The sequence below is a fragment of the Lethenteron reissneri genome, chromosome 65 (genome assembly GCF_015708825.2).
Source record: "Lethenteron reissneri isolate LAM-NWPU_2019-01 chromosome 65, ASM1570882v1, whole genome shotgun sequence".
NCBI lineage: Eukaryota > Metazoa > Chordata > Hyperoartia > Petromyzontiformes > Petromyzontidae > Lethenteron > Lethenteron reissneri.
This window is the reverse complement of record NC_083843.1, coordinates 7,789,205-7,812,355: the sequence shown is the minus strand read 5'-3', so window position 1 is coordinate 7,812,355 and position 23,151 is coordinate 7,789,205. Positions and strand designations below refer to the sequence as shown.

At 52.8% G+C, this 23,151-nt stretch overlaps 1 protein-coding gene across 1 annotated transcript in view; it reads left to right on the top strand.

Annotated features, from left to right (window-relative positions):
* LOC133359551 (E3 ubiquitin/ISG15 ligase TRIM25-like) overlaps positions 1–22,894 on the top strand; it is an 83,077-nt gene extending 60,183 nt beyond the window's left edge. The window contains exons 3-6 of the mRNA XM_061577990.1: positions 825–1,058; positions 4,830–4,852; positions 5,254–5,357; positions 20,838–22,894. Of these exons, the coding sequence (XP_061433974.1) occupies positions 825–1,058; positions 4,830–4,852; positions 5,254–5,357; positions 20,838–21,382 (906 nt within the window). The 3' untranslated portion in view covers positions 21,383–22,894. The remainder of the gene's footprint in view (positions 1–824; positions 1,059–4,829; positions 4,853–5,253; positions 5,358–20,837) is intronic.
* Positions 22,895–23,151: the final 257 nt, after the last annotated feature.

Below are 23,151 nucleotides of genomic sequence, written 5' to 3'. Positions count from 1 at the left end.
TCTATTAACATATACATATACAAACACAGAGACAATTTCAACCAAGAAAATGGATTGTGGCTTAGCAATCACTGGAAGGATTTGATAAACCATGTCGGGTCTTAATTGATTGTGTTCACGCTTACGGTGACTTTCAGACCGCATTCCATTTTATGCTCCCCCCTCCTCTTTTCCGAACATAGATGGACTCGTCCATCTGGCCAACTGCCAAATCGCTGTCTGTGTTGCTGACGTTAGGAAAAACCGCCACTTTTTTCAAATTTTCTTGCTGTGGATTTCACACCTGATGATGATTGCTTATGTTGCAGTCGGAAACGTCGTGAGAATTTTTTATTGTTAAATATTGATATTATTTTATTATTTCCCTTTTACGTGACTACCGAAAGAACCAAGAATATGAATCCCTGCAGTCACGAAAGCTTTAAATCAAAAGTTATTAATCGTTATTGTTTTCCATATTTGTTCGTAAAATATCTCAGATGTTTTGAACTATGTTTTATAGTATGTGTTGATTCAGTAATGCATCTTAGGTCATATCATGGGACCGTATGGAAAATTATGTTTCGATTTACAATTTAATGTTTCACTTTATGTTGTGAATATTTCCAAAGAGGAATCCAATTTTACTTTTTATTTTACTAACCATATTATGGATGTGAAGGAACTAGATACTTAAAAGTTATCGACCTGTTCAATGAGATGTAAGTGCAGACACATCATGTGGAGGCAGGGCAAACTAGGTTTGGAGTAGCCAGAAAACAATGTGATTTTGGTATTTATAGCATTGAATATTAATTGATAGCATCCATCGCACACCCTTGCAGGATTGCATGGTCCAGACCAAGGCTCATATCTCAGGCGAGTTCGCCCGCATGAGGGCGATGCTGGATGACGATGAGAAGACGGCTCTGGATCGCGTGGATGTGAAGGGGGGCAAGCTGCTGTCCCGGATCGAGGAGAACATCGCTCATTATGAGCGCGAGATCAGCGACCTCAAGGCAGCAGCCACGCGCCTGCGCGCTCTACAGGAGGAAAGGGACTCACTCACGTTCCTGCAGGTAGAGCACTTTCATAGATAGGACTAGCTGTACTACCCGGCTTCGCCCGGGACTTGTATCCACCACGGCCGGCCGCCTTTGTCTCCCCAGTGGCGATGTTAATACGCCACACCAGTTACTCGTTTTGCGGCTGAGTCCCTCCCTCACCACTCTCCCTCCCTCACCACTGTCCCTCCCTCACCACTCTCCCTCCCTCACCACTCTCCCTACCTCACCACTCTCCCTCCCTCACCACTGACGCACGGCCGCCTTTGTCTCCCCAGTGGCGATGTTAATACGCCACACCAGTTATTTGTTTGAGGCTGAGTCCCTCCCTCACCACTCTCCCTCCCTCACCACTCTCCCTCCCTCACCACTGACGCACGGCCGCCTTTGTCTCCCCAGTGGCGATGTTAATACGCCACAACAGTTACTCGTTTTGCGGCTGAGTCCCTCCCTCACCACTCTCCCTCCCTCACCACTCTCCCTCCCTCACCACTCTCCCTCCCTCACCACTGACGCACGGCCGCCTTTGTCTCCCCAGTGGCGATGTTAATACGCCACACCAGTTACTCGTTTGAGGCTGAGTCGACCTAGGGGAGGTTCAAATAATCGTCACCGGTGGTGGGCGTGAGCGGGAATGGAACTCGGTTCGCCGGGTTGGTAGCGCAGCGTAGCGTTAACCACTACACCCACCGCTCCTCACACACCACACACGCACAGACACACACACAGACACACACACAGACACACGCAGACACACACAGACAGACACACACACACACAGACACACAGAGAGCACGCTAACCACTACACTACCGCTCCCCACACACCACACACGCACACACACAGACACAGACACACACACACAGACACACACACACATACACACACATACATACACACACATACACACAAACACATACACACACAGAGACATACACACAAACACACACATACATACACACAAACACATACACACACGTACATACACACATACATACAGACACGCAGACATACACATAAACAAAAAAAAACAACATACATACACACACACATACAAACACACAAACACATACACACACATACATACACACATACATAGAGACACACAGACATACACATAAACACATACACACATACACATGACCCGGCTTCGCCCGGGACTTGGATCCACCACGCCTGGCCGCCTTTGTCTCCCCAGTGCCGATGTGAAAACGCCACACCAGTTGCTCGTTTTGAGGCTGAGTCCCTCCCTCGCCACTCTCCCTCCCTCGCCACTCTCCCTCCCTCACGACTCTGTAGAGGACGTGAAACTTTTATGAATTTACCTTAGATTCGCGTGGTGGGTGTCGAGGCCTAGCACCGTGCAGAGCCTCCCGCCTCGCCTGATTTTCCCACCTGGCTGACGCTGGGTACGGGTGCCGGTCCCCCCCCCCTAGCGCTCGAACAATACTGAGTAATGGCTATTATTTAATTAATTACGGAGCCTATGAAAGTGGCGAAGGCGTGGCTAGCCATTGGCAGGGGCAACCGCCGTCCAATGAAACTGCAGCCCTTGGCGAAGGCGTCGCTAGCCGTTGCCAGGTCCAATGAAAGCAGCGAAGGCGTCGCTAGCCATTGGCAGGGGCAACCGGCGTCCAATGAAAGTGCGTATGGTCCGGAGACACACAGACACACAGACAGACAGATAGACAGACAGATTCACGATTTTATAAATATAGATAGTACTCGACTTACGAACACAACTCATTCCCAGGCCTGTTCGCAAAGTCGAACAGTTCATAAGTCGGAACCTAACAATGTACCCTGTTTGAATGCCATTCCAGTTGGTGTCATGAAATGTGTTCTGGTTCAACAAAAAATGGAAGCATTGTTAAACTCATAAATATGAAGAAATACTGTACATTTTAATGTAACACTGTAAAATAACTGTATAGTAAATAAAACATAAGATAAAGTAACATGAATAGAAAGAAATCCGTTGCATTTTCACTTACCTTGAGTCCTGATCCTGTCTTGCTTATTAAAAGAGGCGCAATGAGTCACTACAATTGAACACACAAACTCATACATGGGGGAGGCACACACAAATGAAAGACACACAAACAGACACGCACACAGACACTACAAAAAAACACACACACGGGGCATTTGTGCACGCACAGACACAACAACCGCCATTCGCCACTAAGTGGCGGTGATGTGAACACGACGCTTGTGCCAGGCTATGTGAACGTTGAGGGAACGTGAAATGTCGAATACCCGCTAGCAGGAGGTCACGGGGCAGACCCAGGTGCCACGGGTCGACTGACTGAGATGACTGGCTGATGCACCACCTGTACCCCCGACTGTGCCAACTTGGTGTGCTTTATCCATCCGGCGCTCCGCTCGTTGTTGTGAGCGTCGCTCCTCCGTCCTCCGTTGTTGTTGGAGGGCGACTGCCTCCAACTGCCCAGTAGCATCCTTCATGAGCCTCTTCCACAAAGGCCGATATTAACACCGCTGGTACTGGTCATCGGCAAGTTCACTCAGCTCCACGTCCTCCTGTACCACATCACTCCATCTCTTCTCTAGCCCGTGCGGCGCCTGTTTAGCCCCCTCGATCCGGCCGAACAAAAGCTGTTTAGGCATGCGGTCGCTGGGCATGCGGGCTACATGACCAAGCAAATGCAGCCTTGCCTGCCAGAGGAGCTCACCGATGGGACTTTATCCACATCTTTTAAGGATTTGTGAGCTCCTCACACAATCCAGCCTGGTTAAACCCAGGATGGATCGTAGGCAGGCCAGCCTAAATGTTTCTAACCGGCGAAGACGTTCCATTACGGGGGTCCACTTTTCGCAAGCATAGAGAAAGGAGGGAATGACTGTGGCCGAGAAGACCTGAAGCTTCGTGCGGAGCGACAGACCAGGTAGCTTCCACACAGCGTTACGCAACCGATGAAAAGATAATGCCGCTTGACTGGTTCGGAGTGAGACCTCTGCTGTTAAACCAGAGCCAGTCATGAGCACACTGACCAGGTATGGGAAACTCTCCACTCTCTCCATACCTGTCCTATCAATAATTGTGAGTTGTTGGGGTGGAGTGTCCGATGGTACAAAATACCCAGGCAGGTGCTTAGTTTAGGTGGGGCTGATGGTAAGGCCCCACCTCTTAGTGGCAAGCTCCAGGTTCACCAGCAGCGCCTCCAACTCCTCCTCTGAGTGAGCAGCAATTACCAGATCATCGGCATACATAACATGGTTGAGCAATAGGGAGCCATCCCTTGACCGCACCCGGGCATCGATCGGCCTCCCATTGTATCTGTACCAGATGGAAATTCCCCTGGTACAGCTGTTGAAGGCTTCACGAACTACGTGGTCGAAATAGATGTTAAATAATGTGGGAGCCAGAGGACATCCCTGTCGCACACCAAGGTGTACTGGGAATGCCTCCGACTCCAGGCCACATAGTTTTACCCGGGCCCAAAAATCGTCCCAAATTTTCTAAACTACTGACAAAGGTAACGCAATGCTCTGGGTGGATGATTATTTCGAATGTTGGTTCACAATCACTGCCACTCGATGTTGAGTGTCACGTATGCCTATTGCCTATGGCAATGGTTTGAGAGGTGACACCTTGCTGATGATAATCATCGAGTCCAAACGAGTCCACGGCTTTGTCTTGATCACAACCAACAACACTGGGATACGCGAATGGCTGAGCACACCCTCATCGCGTCTACCAATAACCGTGTTGTTAACGTGACTCGAAATGAACTGACTTACGCCTCCTGTGTCTGACTCCTGCAGGTGCACCTGAAGGAGACAAACCGGTATGGACTCATGAACTCGCACATATTCACACACTGGGTGAGGCTGTGTGTGGGAGATGATGATGCTGTGTGTAATGATGCTGTGTTAAGATGATTGTGCTTGTGATGCTTTGTGTGATGATGCTGTGTGTGATAATGCTTTTTGTCATGATTCTGAGTGTGATTATGCTGTGTACCTCGATGATGTTGATGTAATGATGCTGTGTGTGATGATGTTCCTGCGTGTAATTATGCTTTGTAGGACACCAGCTGTGTGGGATGATGCTTTGTAGGACACTGGCTGTGTGTGGTGATGCTGCATGTGATGATGCTATGTGTGATGATGCTGTGTGATGATTGATGTGCGTCATGATGCTGTGTTAGACACGGGCTGTGAGTTACTGCTGGTTCTGGTGTCATAGGAGAGGCGCTCAGAAGGAAGCTCCACACTCATCTCCCAGCAAAGAAGATATGGCCACGATTGGCGCACAGCAGGGAGCTCTGATCAAACTGCTGCCATTCATGTGTGAGTAACACGGACTCTTTCCACTTGTACATGTACACTTGTAACGTTAATACCGTGTGGGCCTACACACACACGCGTGACGTCACTACGTGAGGGAGCATCACAACCGCGCGGGTCCACACACACATACACATGACGTGACTCCGTCTGCATGTGGGAATGACGTCACGGCCAGATCGGGGGGTCTGGAGGCCAAGGGTCAGTACCGCGGAGGTTGTGTGAGGCCATGACACTCTGGATGAACCCGGCTGGACACGTGACCGGATCAAGATGGGGGCCGGGGGCACCCTGGGTGCCACCTCGGTGCCACCTGGTCAGAAGAAGAGCCTTCTCAAGAGTTCTCGAAGGTGGGCATGGCCGGGGTGTGGCCCGGATATGCCAAGGTGCATATAAGCGGGCTCCGCACCTGGTGTGAGGCTGTTCGGGTCCGGGATGAAGATGCCTCTTGAAGATGCCTCTTGAAGATGCCTCATGAATGTAATAAATGTCTCCGACATGGTGCAAGCTTCGTCCTTATATTTATTCTTAAGTTGCAGTACAGCACGTGCCTCCCTCGTTCTTTCGCAGCTGATTCTTTCTTGCTCTCAGGATGCGACTCACGCTTGCATCCCGCCACAGTGGAACTCACTCTCTCTCCGCCTCGCCGCTGGCTGACGGCGTGTCGGAGAGAGGGGAGGCTCTGCAGGTGGATGCGAGACAACATAGCACGTATCTGCAATAACCCCCTGGTTATCCTGTAGGTGGCTATTGTAGGTGGCGCACTCTCATTACATGGAGAAGAAGAGTCAAGCCTCAAGTCAGCGTGGCCAACCAGTAGCGCTCCTGGCTTGGCCACGCTAGTCGTATCAGAGTGTCAGTGTTAGTGAGTGTTAGCAAGTGATAGTGTGTGTTAGCGAGGATAGGTCGGTGGTCACCACCCTATGTGAAATGTTAAAAGTTACACATTGTGTTTAACAATAAATAGTGTTGCCTCTCAAGTTCAGTATGTGCGCCTCTATCGGACCATTTCATTTGGTGTCGGATGTGGCAAACACTAGAGTTTTATTTATCCATAGTGAGGCGCGATGCTCACACAGACAGGCACAATGGCCGCCCGGATGAAGTCGCGACAATGTGTCGGCGTTAGTGTGACATGTCCCCTTACGATGCGAAACTCAGAAAGAATAATCCCGAAGGATTTCCAACTTGTGCGACAGCTGTCCTGACAGTTGGTCAACACGCAAAGTGTATTGGAGGGCGGCATGGTTGGATCGCACCTCAAATGTTTTGCCATATAGATAGGGCCGGTACTGCTGTATGAAAAATACAAAGGCGAGCAGTTCCCGGCGCATTACACAATAACGCTGCTCGGCCGGCGAGAGCACCCTGCTCCCATACGCCACCACTCTTTTAACGCCGTTCACCACTTATGACAACACAGCACCAATGCCCGTATTGCTGGCATCGGTGTCCAGGATGAACGGCAATGAAAAATCTGGTTACCAGAGGGCAGGGGTGCGCACCAAGCTGTCACAGATGGCAACAAAGGCGCCTCTCCTCCGTACCCCACCGAAACTTCTGCCCTTTTGCCGTGAGAGTGTAGAGCGGCTTGGCAATGGTGGCAAACTCGGGCACAAAGCGACGGAATTAAGAATCGAAATCGATAAAACTGCAGACCTCACCCACTGACTTGTGGGTGGGTCACATGCGCACGCACGCAGTCTCATCGGGATCAGTCGTGATAGCCGATTCACTAAAGATATGGCCGAGGTACCACACCGACTTTGTAGTAAATGGCACTTTCGTGGTTTGAATTTTAGATTAGCCTGTCTCATTTTAAGAAAAACAGCACGCAGTCGGCCAAGATACTCCTCAAACGTGCGACCGAACACAATGACATCGTCCAAATATATCAGGCAGGAGTCCCACTGGAGTCCTTGTAACATAATGCCCCCGATGGATACCTCCGCCACTATCTGTCCCAAAATTCCCAGTGAACCCCCATTAGCCGCGAAGGTCGTGGATTCCATCCCGACGCCTGCTGCATATTAGGAGTTTGCGTGTCTCTCTTTCTAATAAAATTTCGATTTCAAGCTTTCGTGACTGCAGGGATTCATCTTCTTGGTTATTTCGGTAGTCGCGTAGAATGGAAATAATAAAATAATAAAAATAAAACATAATAAAACAATTCTCATTTTTTGTTTTATTATGTTTTATTTTTATTATTTTATTATTTCCATTCTACGTGACTTTACCAAAAGAACCAAGAAAAATCAAATAAAACTCAGAAATCATGGTGGCGGAGGCACCGGTGTCAAGCATGATCCACACTTCAATGCCCTGAATGGTACCAACGACCGTAAATGACCCGGCGGCTGAGGCCACAACTCGACGGGTCAACTGCAACCACTGGTCACGCCCGATAGGCCAACTCTCACCCGACGCCGCGGAGCCTCCATGCGGTGCAACCCAACGAGAAGGAATAACTGTACGCGGATAAACACGATCTAAAGAGAACGAGGGCCAGATGTGTGGTGCACTGCGACTCGCCTGAGGACACTTTGAAGGCGATGGCGGACGAGGAGACGTGGACGGTGGCCCAAAACGTCCCTGGTGCGGCGACCGGCACTCCACAGCGACGTGCCCCGGCCGCCCGCAATTGAAGCAGACGCCGCGAGTGGAGCCTGGCCCTGGGAAGGTAACGTGGAGGCCGGTCGTGTCTCCAATGGCACTCGGCAGCGTGCCTCCGACATCCGGCGCTGGCCACGGCGGCACAAACTGGGGCGGAATCGTCTTTCTCGGAAGTGTCACGCCCTTCCGCCGATGCAGCACAAGCCATGTGGCCCGAGCGTTTCCTCAACCCGAGGTGAGACTGAATACACCCTGCAATCACGAGGGACGTTGGATCGTCATCCTCCGAAGCAGGTAGGGCGACATTCAACTCAGAATCAGAATCAGAAACGGTTTTAATGGCCATGTAAGTTTGCACAGACAAGGAATTCACTATGGCAGGACGGTGCATACATTTGTAATACCGTTGACGACTCTTGACGCCGGAGTTGGAGGCACACGGGTTTATTTCACAGCACAACAGTGGGCATATAACACTCGAGGGGGTATCGGCCCCCTCACCCAGCTAGCTGGGAATACACACACTAGCTACCCTAGCCTGCCTCTTAGTCCTCCACTAACGGGCTAGGGGAGGCTATCTGGCCCGACACTGGTAAGTCGGGCCCGGTACCCGGAGTCCCAGACCTGCTCTGACAAGAGCACCGGCTCTGGCTCTCGGAACCACGCCGCTGGCTCGATCTTGTTCGGCCCTGATAAGGACGTCGAACTAGGGGAGTCCAGGGCTTCTAGCTAAGATGTCTTCAGTCTTCTCGTTAGCTTAACATTTCTCCCCGAGCCCTCTGACACATCCCCTTTTATACTCAACCCCCGCTGAGGGGTGGGGCCCCGAGCTGCCCGGTGCGGACGTCGTTGAGAGCACCCCCCCGTGCACTCACGTAGCCCCGCCCACTGTGTTTGTTTCCCATAAGCTGCCATGCATAACGGCTCTCTCTCTAACACCCCTACATCACCCCCCCCCCCCCCCCCGCATAGCTTTCAGCCGTCCCGGCTGCCAACATACAAAAAAAACGACAATAAAAGCGCATTTACCCCCTGACCGCGCGTGTGCCTCACTATTTTTCAACAATAACAACAACAAGAACACAACAAGAACGCAACAGCAAGAAGAGAAAACAACCCGATGCACCCCCCCCCCCCGAATAAATACGAATTCCGTAAAACAGCATACACACGATTTGCAGGGAACCCACCACACACCCAACACATGGTGAACCCAACGCATACGCATCCAATGAGCGGGGAACACACCATTCACACAACACACAATGAACACAACCTATGTACACATCTTCCGTCCTCACAACAGTCTGCGCATTTTAGCGCGCGTCCTTGCAGCGGGCCCCTCACATGGGGTAACCCCGGGTGGCGGACCGTCCTGTGGCAACAGTCCGTCTTGGGGTGAGTCCTCATCCGACGCCGCGTGACCCTTGGCATCCCCAGGAGGGGTGATCGGGCGTGAGCCCGTCACTCATGATGCACCTGGAGGTGGCACAGCCGGCAATGCATTAGGTGAGAGCGACGGAGACGGTCCCAGTGAGTCGGCCGACCCCCCACATGTTTGGCCACGCGTGTGTAAAGTGGGGATGTGTACTGCGACGAATGGTTTTAATCTAGAGGGGTGCACGAACCACCGCCGCTTTCCCCATTTGATACGCACGCACTGCGGTCGCAACACCTCAACTACCTCCACAGGGCCCCGCCACGGCCGCACCAGCTTAGAGGAGGTTGCTAATGGCACCTGGGGACAGTGCAGCCATGCCTTGTCCCCCGGCTTCCACTGCAGCATGTGCGCCCGACCCCGTCTGAGTCGCTTGTTCGCTTTCTGACGGAGGTCAGAGTTTTGTATGGCAGCATCCCGTGCCTCTGTCAATTTGGCCAAATTAAATTTCACATGGTCAGCCAATTTAGTTTTTCCCTGAGGCGCGGGGATCTGCAGCTGGGCACGAACAGGCGGGTCAGGTTCGCGGCCGTACATGAGGTAGAAGGGTGAAAATCCCGTAACTGCGTGGGGGGCCATCCGGTACGCCGCCAATACCCCTTGAATTTGCAAGTCCCAATTGGTCTGTGAGTCCGACACCTGCTGTGACAACATTGACGTGATGGTCCGATGCAGACGCTCGACCATCCCGTCAGTCTGCGGGTGATACGGGGAGGTACGAATTTTCTTCGTGCCCAGGAGCTCACAGACTTCTTTGAGCAATTTACCGGAAAATGTTTTGCCCTGGTCGGTCAGCAGCCGCTCCGGAGCACCTTTGTCCAGGACATAACCCTGAACAAAGGCCTCCACGATGGCTGCTGCCGACTGGTTGGCAAGGGGCCAGGCCATAGGCCAGATACTCCACACCCGTCAACAAATATCTATTGCCCCTGGGTGTGGCGGGGAATGGGCCCAAAATATCCAGCGCGACGAGTTCGTTAACTCTGGACACTTTGATTGACTGCAAGGGTGGGTTAGACACACGTGCTGGCGGTTTTCGTTGCGCGCACCGAGGGCATGACCCCAGTAAATCCCCGACATCCTTCGTCATGCCTGGCCAAAAAAAATCGAGTTGGAGTAAGGCGAGGGTCTTTTGGGTCCCCAGGTGTAGGAGGCGCTCATGTGCGGCCCACACCGCCTTGCCCCGCAACCCCGAAGGGACCACCAGCCGATGTCGATGGGATTTTCTGTCCCAATGCATCAGCAGACCATGCACCAATTCCCATGCGTCGGCATCACCCCTGCCCTGCCCAGCACAGCCGACGCGACGACGCAACCCGAGGAGAGAGGTATCCTCCATCTGGAGGCGCCCCCATTCATTGACGGGCAACCCCAACAGGGAATCTTTTCCCTGTTGTGCGATTGAAATAGGAACCAATGTTTTGTCGTCGCCGGCGGCCGCCAGGACCGGAACCGGTATGTCCCCTGCTGGCCTGCAACGTCCCGACCCCAGGAGGCATGCACATTCGGAGGTGGTTGGCATGCGCGACAGAGCGTCCGCATTGGTGTGGCGAACGCCCTTACGGTAGGTGGTTTCAAAATCAAAATCCTGGAGGATCTCCAACCATCGGGACAATTGTCCCGATGGCTGTTGAACTCGCAGGGCGTACTGCAGTGCCGCATGATCTGTGCGGACGGTGAAATGCCGACCGTACAGATATGGGCGATACTGTTGGATGAAAGACAATTGCCAACAGTTCCCGACGGGTGACACAATATCTTTGCTCCGCCGGAGACAACACCCGACTGCCGTACGCAACCACCCGTTCCACGCCGTCAACCACCTGGGAAAGCACGCCCCCAATACCCGTGTTGCTCGCATCGGTGTCGAGCAAAAAAGGCTTAGAAAAATCGGGGTAAATCAAGGGAGGAGCTTTTACCAGGGCATCCCGAAGGGAGCAGAAAGCAGCCTCCTCCTCCTGACCCCAGTGGAACCGAACCCCTTTTGATGTTAAAGCGTGTAGGGGTTTCGCAATCGTCGCAAAATCTGCGACGAACCGTCGGTAATACGACGCAAAACCAATGAAACTCCTGACCTCTCCCACCGAGGTGGGAGTCGGCCAGGAGCTGATGCACTGCGTTTTGGCGGGATCGGTAGAAATACCTGAGCGCCCCACGATGTGTCCCAAATAACGCACCGAATCGCATAACAAATGACATTTTTGGGGTTTGAATTTCAAATTAGCAGCCCGCATCTTTAGGAAAACCGCCCGCAACCTCTGGAGATGTTCGTCAAAAGTTTTACTGAAGACGATAACGTCATCCAAATAAATCAGGCACGAATCCCATTGCAATCCAGCCAAAACCAATTCCATCAAATGCTGGAAAGTTGCCGGCGCTGAGTGGAGTCCCATCGGCAACCGGTTGAATTGGAACAGGCCGTGCGGTGTACGGAAAGCAGTTTTAGGCTTTGAATCATCGTCCAGAGGAAGCTGCCAGAATCCCGAAAGTAAATCCAATGTGGAGAAGAATCGCGCTCCCGCCAAGGCGTCCAGCGATTCGTCCATCCGTGGGAGCGGGTATGCGTCGGCAACCGAAATTTTGTTAAGGCCCTGAAAATCAACGCAAAACCGCAACGAGCCGTCCTGCTTTTTAACCAGGACGATCGGCGCTCCCCAAGGGCTGGTGGAAGGAGAAATTATGTCGGCGGCTAACATGTCATCAATAGCCGATTTGACATGGTCCTTTTCGGCGAGACTTAACCGAAACGGATTTTGGCATATTGGCGCGCTGTCACCCGTATCAATATGGTGACGCAGCAGATGAGTGCACCCCAAATCGTATTTGTCCCGACTGAAAACGTCGGAAAATTCCCGCAGTAGCGTTTTAAGCTGTTGACGCTCTGAATTTGACAGGTCCGTCGATCCCGCACAAAGCGCCTTGAGCCACCCTTCATCGCTGTCCGAATGTGGTCGCGGCGCAGGGACAGCACTCACGTGATTCGCGATGGGTTCCTCACAGGGCACCGGCGTCGCGTGAGCAAGCACGGTCCCCTGCGGGACCACCACCGTCTGCGAGCCCACATTGAGGATCGCGATGAAGGGGTCTCCGTCCCCTCTTACTATGGTCTGGGCCGGAAGTAAATGAGGTCCACTAACCCCGGCCCTAGATGGCCCCAGCAGAACCCCTTGGGCCCCAATGCCCTTAGCAAAGGGCCGCCGAAGTTTCAAAGGAACCAACATTTGTGCCCCCGGAGGAACGCGCACCGTTCTATCTACAAACGCCGGCACCGTTGTGAACGCCGTCCGACTCGTACCGGGGGATGGCAGAAACGCCATGCGTCGGCCCGACGGGAGCTCAATGCATCCCTGGTTGATTAATATCCTAATCGGCATTTTGGCCAGGAAGTCCGTCCCCAGCAGGCACGGAACCGCCAGCGAGGAGGAAACAAAAATCGGCCCAGACAATTTAATATCCCCGATACAAATTTGGGCTCGAATCTGTCCGATGATGCCAAGTGAGCCCCCGTTAGCAGCAAAGAATGGCACGTTAACAGGCATCAAAGGACGGCTCTGGGCAGGGAGAATATTGTAAATTAACTCCGAAAAAATGGTCGCCGATGCTCCCGTATCGACCAGGATGCGCACCTCGACCCCGTCGATGTGCCCCACAACGGCCGACGACCCCGACGACGCGGCTACAACACAATGGGCCAACACGGACCACTGGCTGGGTTCAATCTGAGTACCCAGAGTGGTGCGTGTTGGTGCGATGGTGCACGATATTGGCCCCCCAATCGGTGCGGTGTATGAGTGTGTGGCGGGTGTGTGCGTGGGCCAAACATGTGAGGTGCCGCGACTCGCCGGGTTATGATGATGGAGCTTGGGAAGAGGGCCGGCGTCCCGTCGAGGTGTCGTCCCGCGCTGCCGAGGAGAGCGGCACCCCGAGGCGACATGGCCCCAGATGCCGCAGTTGTAGCAGCGCGGGAGCGCTGGTGACGACGACGGATGATCGGGATGGCTCGAGCCGCCCCGGTCCGCCCGTACTCCCGCTCCCTGCTGCCGTTGATGGTCGATGGTGCAGATCTCCTCCGCCGGGAGGGTGGCTGCGGCCACGGTACGCCCGCTCGCCGCCTTGCTGGCCTTGCGTTGTTGCACGAGCAGGTTTGCGTGGAGGAGTCGTGCCGCTTGGAGGGAGCACATCTCCGCGTCGTCCTGTGCGACGATGACGATCTCCAAGTCGTCCGCCAGCAGGAGTATCTTCTCCGTAACCATGGCGTCAACACCTTCGTTGTCCATCCGTGGAAAGGCCGCCTTTGCCAGTGCCAGGAGGCTTGTGCGGTACGCCAGAGGCGACTCCTTTGCCCCCCGCTGGCGATCGTAGAAGAGTTGGCGACAGTCTGACGGCGGACCGTAAACTGCAGCCAGCACCTGCATCGCCATCTGCAGCGTAGAGCGCCTCTCCTTCGGTGCCGATGTTAAAATGGCGAGGGCGTCGCTGTCGAGGAGTGCTGGCAGCGCGCGGAGAGCCTCGGCGTCCATCCACTTCGCCATCTCCTGGTGAGCGAGGAAGCGCCGCTGGAAGCCGCCCCAGTCGCCTTCCTCGCCCACAAATTCTTTGAGTGGAGGCAGTCGCTGATGTAGCGCAGCGGCTGCCGCAGAAGGTCGCCCTTCCTCGTTCCCCTCACCCGGCTCTGCTTCGGCACGCACGACCGATGGCATCGCCGGTCGCACCCGTGGTGACGTCCCGTCCGTTGGCGATGACGCGGCAGGTACTGTATGCCCGCCGTTGGACGCGATGCTCAGGCCGGCCACGCCCTCAACTGCAGCTGCGGTGATGGCGGGATTTTCAAATTGGTGTTCCGCCGAAATGGCGGGAAGGCGCTGTGGTCGTCGGCTTTCATCGCCCCGTAGCGGTCCAGCAGCCCCCAGCTGAGTGATGTGGTCCAGCATGCTGGCAGCGGCGTGCAGCAGCTCCATCAGCTTGGCGTGCGCCTGCCTCAGCCCCTCTGCCGACACATCCCCACCCTCCTGTTGCTGCGGCGTAGCCGTATCTGGCCCCGACTGCTCCGTGCACTCTTCACCCGTCCCGGGCTCTCCGACTGCAGCGGTGTCCTCCGCCCCCGGTATCCTGACTCGAGCTGTCCGGCGCGTGTCCATGTTCGTAGATTTTTACTTCTGACACCAGATGTAATACCGTTGACGACTCTTGACGCCAGAGTTGGAGGCACACGGGTTTATTTCACAGCACAACAGTGGGCATATAACACTCGAGGGGGTATTGGCCCCCTCACCGGCTAGCTGGGAATACACACACTAGCTACCCTAGCCTGCCTCTTAGTCCTCCACTAACGGGCTAGGGGAGGCTATCTGGCCCGACACTGGTAAGTCGGGCCAGGTACCCGGAGTCCCAGACCTGCTCTGACAAGAGCACCGGCTCTGGCTCTTGGAACCACGCCGCTGGCTCGATCCTGTTCGGCCCTGATAAGGACGTCGAACTAGGGGAGTCCAGGGCTTCTAGCTAAGATGTCTTCAGTCTTCTCGTTAGCTTAACATTTCTCCCCGAGCCCTCTGACACATCCCCTTTTATACTCAACCCCCGCTGAGGGGTGGGGCCCCGGGCTGCCCGGTGCGGACGTCGTTGAGAGCACCCCCCCGTGCACTCACGTAGCCCCGCCCACTGTGTTTGTTTCCCATAAGCTGCCATGCATAACGGCTCTCTCTCTAACACCCCTACACATTTAACAAGTAGGAATCTTAAAAAACTTATATAAAAGGTATACACTCTAACTATACTAACGTTACAAAGTATAAGTAATACTAAAGGGCTAAAATCTATTAAATTATGAATAAGTAGACCTTATAAAATGCGAAATGTAAAATGTTAATTAGCCGTATTAAACAATCTTAAAATACAAAAATACAAATAAGATTACACGTTGTAAGTATGGAAAGGTGTAATTATGTAGATAAAATGTTATAGTAAGTGTAACAGTCATTTTAAGTGTAAAAGTCATTTTAAGCCCTTGGCCTTGTTGAGGAGGCCAACAGCAGATGGGAAAAAACTGTTTTTATGACGTGAGGATTTGGTCTTGAAGGACCACAGCCTTCTTCCGGAGGGGAGTAGCTGGAACAGAGTATCCAGGGTGCGAGGAATCGTCCGCAATCTTCCTCGCTCGCCTCAGGGTCCTCAAAGTGTGCAGGTCCTCAATGGTTGGTAGATTACAGCCAATCACCTTCTCAGCAGTGCGGATGATACGCTGCAGTCTGCTCTTGTCCTTGGCAGTGGCAGCAGCGTACCAGACGGTGATGGAGGAGGTGAGGATGGACTCAATGATGGCTGTATAGAAGCACACCATCATTGTCTTTGGCAGATTAAATTTCTTCAGCTGCCGTAGGAAGTACATCCTCTGTTGAGCTCTTTTGATAAGTGAGCTGATGTTCAGTTCCCACTTGAGGTCCTGGGAAAGAATAGTGCCCAGGAAGCGGAAGGACTCAACATTGGTGACTGGGGAGTCGCACAGGGTGATGGGGGTTAGTGGGGCTGTATTCTTCCTGAAGTCCACAACCATCTCCACAGTCTTAAGAGCATTAAGCTCCAGGTTTTTCTGGCTACACCAGGTCACCAGGTTGTCAGCTTCCCTCCTATAGTCAGTCTCATCCCCATCAGAAATTAGCCCAATGAGGGTGGTGTCGTCCGCAAACTTCAAGAGTTTGACGGACGGGTGACTGGAGGTGCAGCTGTTGGTGTACAGGGTGAATAGCAAAGGGGAAAGGACGCAGCCCAGAGGAGATCCGGTGCTGATTGACCTGGAGGCAGAAACTTGTGATCCCAGCTTGACGCACTGCTTCCTGTCAGACAGGAAGTCTGTGATCCATCTGCAGGTGGAGTCTGGCACGTTCAGCAGGGAAAGCTTATCCTGAAGCAGGCTAGGAATGATGGTGTTAAAAGCCGAGCTAAAGTCCACAAACAGGATCCTGGCGTAGGATGCTGTGGATTCCAGATGCTGTAGGGTGAAGTGGAGGGCCATGTTAACTAAGTCATCCACAGACCTGTTGGCTCTGTAGGCAAACTGAAGGGGGTCCAGTAGAGGGTCTGTGATGGCTTTGAGGTGTGCCAGGACCAGGCGCTCAAAAGACTTCATTACAACGGAGGTAAGGGCGATGGGTCTGTAATAATTTAATCCTGTTGGCCTTGGCTTTTTGGGCACTGGAATGATGATGGAGGACTTGAGACAGGCTGGTACATGGCATGTCTCCATGGAGGTGGTAAAGATGTTGGTGAACACCGGAGACAGCTGGTCCGCGCAGTGCCTGAGGGTGGCTGGAGAGACAGAGTCCGGCCCAGCTGCTTTGCGTGGGTTCTGCCTCTTGAAAAGTATTTTAAATTCTCCCTCCTGAATGGAGATAGTTGTTTTGTAGTGTGGGGTGGGATAGGGGCCTCTTGGGTTGGAAGGGGTAGTTCAGGACAGTCCAATTGTCTTTCAAATCTGCAGTAGAACTCGTTCAGGTCGTTGGCTAGGTGGGAGTCGTTAGTGGTGTGGTGTGCTCTGGGCTTGTAGTTGGTGATCTGCCTGAGCCCTCTCCAGACAGAAGCAGAGTCGTTAGCAGAGAACTGGTGTTTTAGTCTCTCGGAGTACAATCGTTTAGCCTCTCTCACCGCCTTGCTAAACCTGTTCTTCAACTCCTTGAATCTGTCTCTATCCCCACTCCTAAACGCTTCCTCCTTCTCCAACCTCAACCTTCTGAGCTTTGCTGAGAACCAGGGCTTGTTGTTGTTGAAGTTCACCCTGGTGCGTGTTGGAATACAGCAGTCCTCACAGAAGCTGATGTACGACGTCACAGCCTCTGTGAGTTCATCCAGACTATTGGTAGCAGTCGTGAACATATCCCAGTCAGTACAGTCCAAGCACGCCCGCAATTCCTCTATAGCCTCACTGGTCCACTGTTTAAATGTTCTCACAGCAGGTTTACAGAGCTTTAGTTTCTGCCTGTATGCAGGAATTAGGTGGACCATGACATGGTCAGAATGTCCCAGTGCTGCTCTGGGGACGGCGTGGTAGGCTCTACTGACTGTAGTGTAACAGTGATCCAGAGTGTTCCCTTCTCTGGTAGGGCATTTAATGAATTGTCTGTATTTGGGGAGTTCGTGGCTGAGATTACCTTTGTTAAAGTCGCCAAGTACGATAACCAGCGAATCTGGATTTGCTCGCTCCACACTTAGAATCTGGTCGGCGAGCATGCGTTGGGCCTCTTTAACCTGAGGTCCCGGCAGCAAATATATTCCGACCAAAATGAACGACACGAACTCGCGAGGCGAGTAGAAAGGTTTATAGTTTATAAAAAATGATTCAAGGAACGGAGAACAATGTTGCAGAATCACTGTGACATCTACACACCAGCCACTATTAATGTAAAAACATATACCACCGCCTTTCGTCTTGTCGGAGAGTGCTATGTCCCGATCCGATCTTACGAGTTGGAAGCCTGCCAGTTGTAACGCAGTGTCTGGGATCAAATCACACAGCCATGTCTCTGTGAAGCATAAAATAAAGTCTCTGTTTTTCACCATCAGTAGTTGAAGTTCGTCCATTTTGTTACATAGTGAACGTACGTTGGAGAGGAAAAAGCTCGGAAGCACTGTTCGGATCCCGCGTCTGCGTAGCCGTTCTAGAGCCCCCGACCGTTTACCCCTTCGGCGGCGTTTGCTGCTTGATTGCAGCCTTGCGCGGTTGTGACTAGAATGCCCACTAATTCTGCCGCTGGAAGCAGAAAAGTGGGAAATAAGTCCACAGGAGTTGTTTCCCTGATGTTTAGAAGTTCGTCTCTTGTCAGAGAACTCCGAAAATCTTGGCAGAACACTGAATTAACAGACAAAACAAGACACAACAGGGCCCACCGACTGGCTGAGGCTACCATAATCAGCGCCATCTTCTCACCAGCACGGGTGTGCTGAGCAGCAGGCCTCTCTCACCGGCACGGGTGAGCTGAGCAGCAGGCCTCTCTCACCGGCACAGGTGTGCTGAGCAGCAGGCCTCTCTCACCGGCACGGGTGTGCTGAGAAGCAGGCCTCTCTCACCGGCACGGGTGTGTTGAGCAGCAGGCCTCTCTCACCGGAATGGGTGAGCTGAGCAGCAGGCCTCTCTCACCGGCACGGGTGTGTTGAGCAGCAGGCCTCTCTCACCGGCATGGGTGTGCTGAGCAGCATGCCCCTCACACCAGCACGTGTGTGTTGAGCAGCAGGCCTCTCTCACCAGCACGGGTGTGTTGAGCAGCAGGCCTCTCTCACCAACACGGGGGTGCTGAGCAGCAGGCCTCTCTCACCAGCACGGGTGTGCTGAGCAGAATGCCCCTCACACCAGCACGGGTGTGTTGAGCAGCAGGCCTCTCTCACCAGCACGGGTGTGTTGAGCAGCAGGCCTCTCTCACCAACACGGGTGTGCTGAGCAGCAGGCCTCTCTCACCAACACGGGTGTGCTGAGCAGCAGGCCTCTCTCACCGGCACGGGTGTGCTGAGCAGCAGGCCCCTCTCACCAGCACAGGTGTGCTGAGCAGCAGGGCTCCCTCACCAACACGGGTGTGCTGAGCAGCAGGCCTCTCTCGCCGGCACGGGTGTGCTGAGCAGCAGGCCTCTCTCACCAGCACGGGTGTACTGAGCAGCAGGCCTCTCTCACCGGCACGGGTGATCAAGCAAAACAAGACAAAAACAGCGCGCACCGACCGGCCGAGGCTGCCATCATCGGCGCAATCCCCAACTGTCTGTCCCATCACCAGGGAGTCTATGCCCGCCGCCTCCAGTTTCGGAAATGCTGCCTAAGCCAGCGACAAAAGGGCGTTTCTGAAGGCGAGGGGCGTCTTCGGTTTCCCCCCACCGTCGTTCCACGAACGTGTTCCAAACACTGGACGGCGGGTCGTAGATGGTGGCCATCTCCTTGAAGACCGACGCCAGCGTAGAGTGCCGTCCAGGAGAAGCGGCGTTCAAACGCCTCCCAATCCCCGCCAGACGCCGTGAATTCACGCACGAACAGGAGTCGACGATGCAGCGCAGGGACGTCCCACTGTGGGCTGGCGGGTGTGGGGAAATGGCGGCCTTCCCGCTGCGAGTGTACATCACTACATCATCTCACACACACACACGAGTGTACATCACTACACTGTCACACACGTGTGTACATCACTACATCATCTCACACACACACACGAGTGTACATCACTACATCATCTCACACACACACACGAGTGTACATCACTACACTGTCACACCCACCTCGTGTACCGTGCCGGCCTCCACAGGTCCTCACCAACACCACTTGCCCCTACAGCCTGTGAAAGGTGACACAAGGGAGATGTTTGTGTTTGTTGTACACACACAGAGACGCTACGGCGGTGTTGATATCCACGCTGCTGCTGTGATCAACTGCCTCCCACGGACACTACCGCACAGTAGGGCTGAACGATTAGTCGATTTCAATTCGACGTCGAAATTTGAGACAATGCGATTAGGAAATCGCAAAGGCTGCGATTTTTTTGCGATGTGAAAAGTCCTATTACTTTCTTATTGGAATTGTTTAAATTTTTATTAAAACTTTATTTATTTAACTTAACAATTGTTCTATGTTTGATCGTTCTATTACAATTAAAACATTTTAATAAATACATGTTGGAAGCAATTCATATTTTTTAAGTTATCATCTTTGCATTAAATTATACAGAGCAGTTCACATTTTGATGGTATCATGTGGTCATGCTCCATCACATGTTTTAAATCTATTACACAGTGACTATTGAACTGAAGCTTGACTTAAAAAAATGTAATCGCTAATCAAATCGCAATATCTGTCAGAAAAATCGCAATTAGAGATTCTCCCCAAATCGTGCTGCCCCAGGGCACAGAGCGCCCCACCTCCTGGCACCTCGCAAAGCCCCACAGGGGCTGGGCCTGGGCAGGGCTCGCACGGGCGGCCACCACCATCCTGCCTAGCAGGTGCTACAGGCTGCGGGGCCACGTGGCGGGGCAGTCACCACCCTGCCTAGCAGGTGCTACAGGCTGCGCGGCCACGTGGTGGGGCAGCCACCACCCTGCCTAGCAGGTGCTACAGGCTGCGGGGCCACGTGACGGGGCAGCAGGTGGCGGGGCAGACAAACGCACCGCTGTACTGTACTTCTGGCTCTCGCCAGCTGCGCCACCTGACTTCGCCAACGCGCGTGACCAGCCTGGTGAAGTATGGTCAAATATCCCCCGCGACCCGCACGGTGTAGGGTGGCCCTCATCCAGCAGTGGATTGACAAAGTGTCCGTTACATGTCATCACACCGATAGCTACGCATTACAACGTAGTATAACAATGCTCATTATGAATTGCTCTGTTGGAGTGTCTGTGTGTGTTAGTGTACGAGTGCTATTGATATAGTGGTACTGTTGTTACCACTGCTACTGTGATTATCGTTACTGCAGACGGACGCTCACCGACTCTGGACCCAAACTCGGCCCACAACGAACTTCAGATTTCCTGGGACCTCAGGACGGTGACGCGGACCGCTGTCTCCCAGGGTCTCCCCAATCACCCACACCGCTTTTATGCCTGGTCACAAGCCCTGTGCTCCGAGAGCTTCTCGTCGGGTCAGCACTACTGGGAGGTGGACTTGGGGGGTGCGACGGGGAGCTGTATGGTTGGAGTCGCGTACGGAACGATCGCACGGAAAGGGAGTGGTAAAGAGTGCTTGCTGGGACACAACGACTCGTCCTGGGTTTTACGTATAGATAACAACTGCTCAGTGCGTCATGGTGGTGTAGAGACCTCAGTGCCGGTGAGGGATCCTCCCCGGAGAGTCGGGTGTCACCTGCACTGGGAGGCGGGGCTGCTGTCATTTTACCGCGCAGACTCCATGGAGCTGCTGCACTCCGTCCACCGCTCGTTTAGTCAACCGCTCTATCCCGCACTGTATGTGTGGGGTGATGGTAGCTCAGTGAGGATTCTGGATCTGAGTCGTGCGTCCTGAGAGCACGGAATGTGAGCAGCGCAGAGAAACGGGCTCAACGTACAGACTCATGCACCCAAAGACACAGATCCCCCGTGCAGCCTAAACAGGCTGTTGGGGCAAGTGCTGTCAGCGAGCATCTATGAAGGCCGGCATGGCACTCGAGGGGGTGGGTTGCCAACACCGCGCCCGGCCGCCTCTGTCTCCCCAGTGTTGATGTTTACACACTGTACCATAAACTCTTCAGGCTGAGTAGACCTAGGGGAGGCCCATGACCGGTTCACCAGCACCAGTGACGATTGTCACAATCGGTCCAGGCTCTCCCCTAGGTCGACTGAGCCTCAAATGAGTACCTGCTGCGATGTGCAAACATCGCCACTGGGGAGAGAAAGGCGGGTCGGGCGTTGTGCTGGTTACCAGATCCCTCGTGTGCCACAGTGCCAGCCTTCAGAGGTGCTACTGACAAACAGCACTTGCCCCTACAGTCTGTTAAGGCTACACGGGGGAAATTTTTCTTTGGGGTAGTGGGTTGGTCTGTATGCCTTTGTCTGTGTGTGTTTCTTTGTTACTGTGTCTGTGTGTGTCTTTGTGTCTATTTTTGTTTTGGTGCTGGCCACAGGCTCTGCTACTTGCTACGAGCAGCCCTTTCCCCAACAGTCTGTGAAGGCTAAATAGACACGCACACAGATATACACACACACTCACATACATACACACAGACACACTATCACACGCAGATACAAACACACAGATACACACAGATATACAAAGATCCCCCGTATAGCACGAACAGACTGTTGGGGCAAGTGCTGTTAGCGAGCACCTATGAAGGCCGGAACGGTACACGAGGGGGTGGGTGGCCAGCACCACGCACGACCGCCTTTGTCTCCCCTGTGGCGATGTTTACACACTGCACCAGGAACTAATTTGAGGCTGAGTCGACCTAGGGGAAGCCCATGACCGGTTTACAAACATCATTGATAGCGATTATATGAATCGGTCTTGGGTCTCCCCTAGGTCCACTCAGCCGCAAATTACTACCTGGTGCAATGAGTAAACATTACCCCTGGGAATCCAAAGGCAGGTCTCTCCCAGGCTGGCCTTCATAGGTGAAACTCACTAACAGCACTTAACTCTACATTATTTAATACTCTAAACGCATGTTTCTAAATGTGGAGGAAAAAACCGGAGGACCCGGAGAAAATTCCATGCGACTACGGGGAGAACGTGCAAACTCCAAATATACAGGTGTCAGGGTCGGTATTAAACCCATGAACTCATGAATACGAAGCAAGACAGATAACATCTCTCCACCTGATGCTGGCCGAATATATTGGGTTTTTTTACGGAACGTATGTATGTTGTCAATGTAGTCAATGTAGTATAGTGGTGTCGTGTATCGTAGTTTAGTGTAATGTGTAGTGTATAATAGTGTATCGTGTGTGGTGTGTAGTGTAGTGTATGATGTGTCGTCGTGTAGTGTATATTAGTGCTGTATAGTTGCATGCATGTTGAACTTCTTTCGCACCATACGTAGCCAACCGTGCTTATCGGAGGTTTGTAACACGGTTATTATAAATGTGTTGTGTTAGTTGTGTTGTGTCTATACCCTTTTTTTTATTAAGAACAATTCAAATTTTTTTTTAATTATATATATATATATTTTTTATCTATATATATTTTTTTTATTAAACAATGAAAACAACTCACTTCTCACAAGCACACCAGGAATCCATGAAACACGGAGGGCGGTTAAAATGATAAGAATTCGGTCACAGAGAGGTCATAGA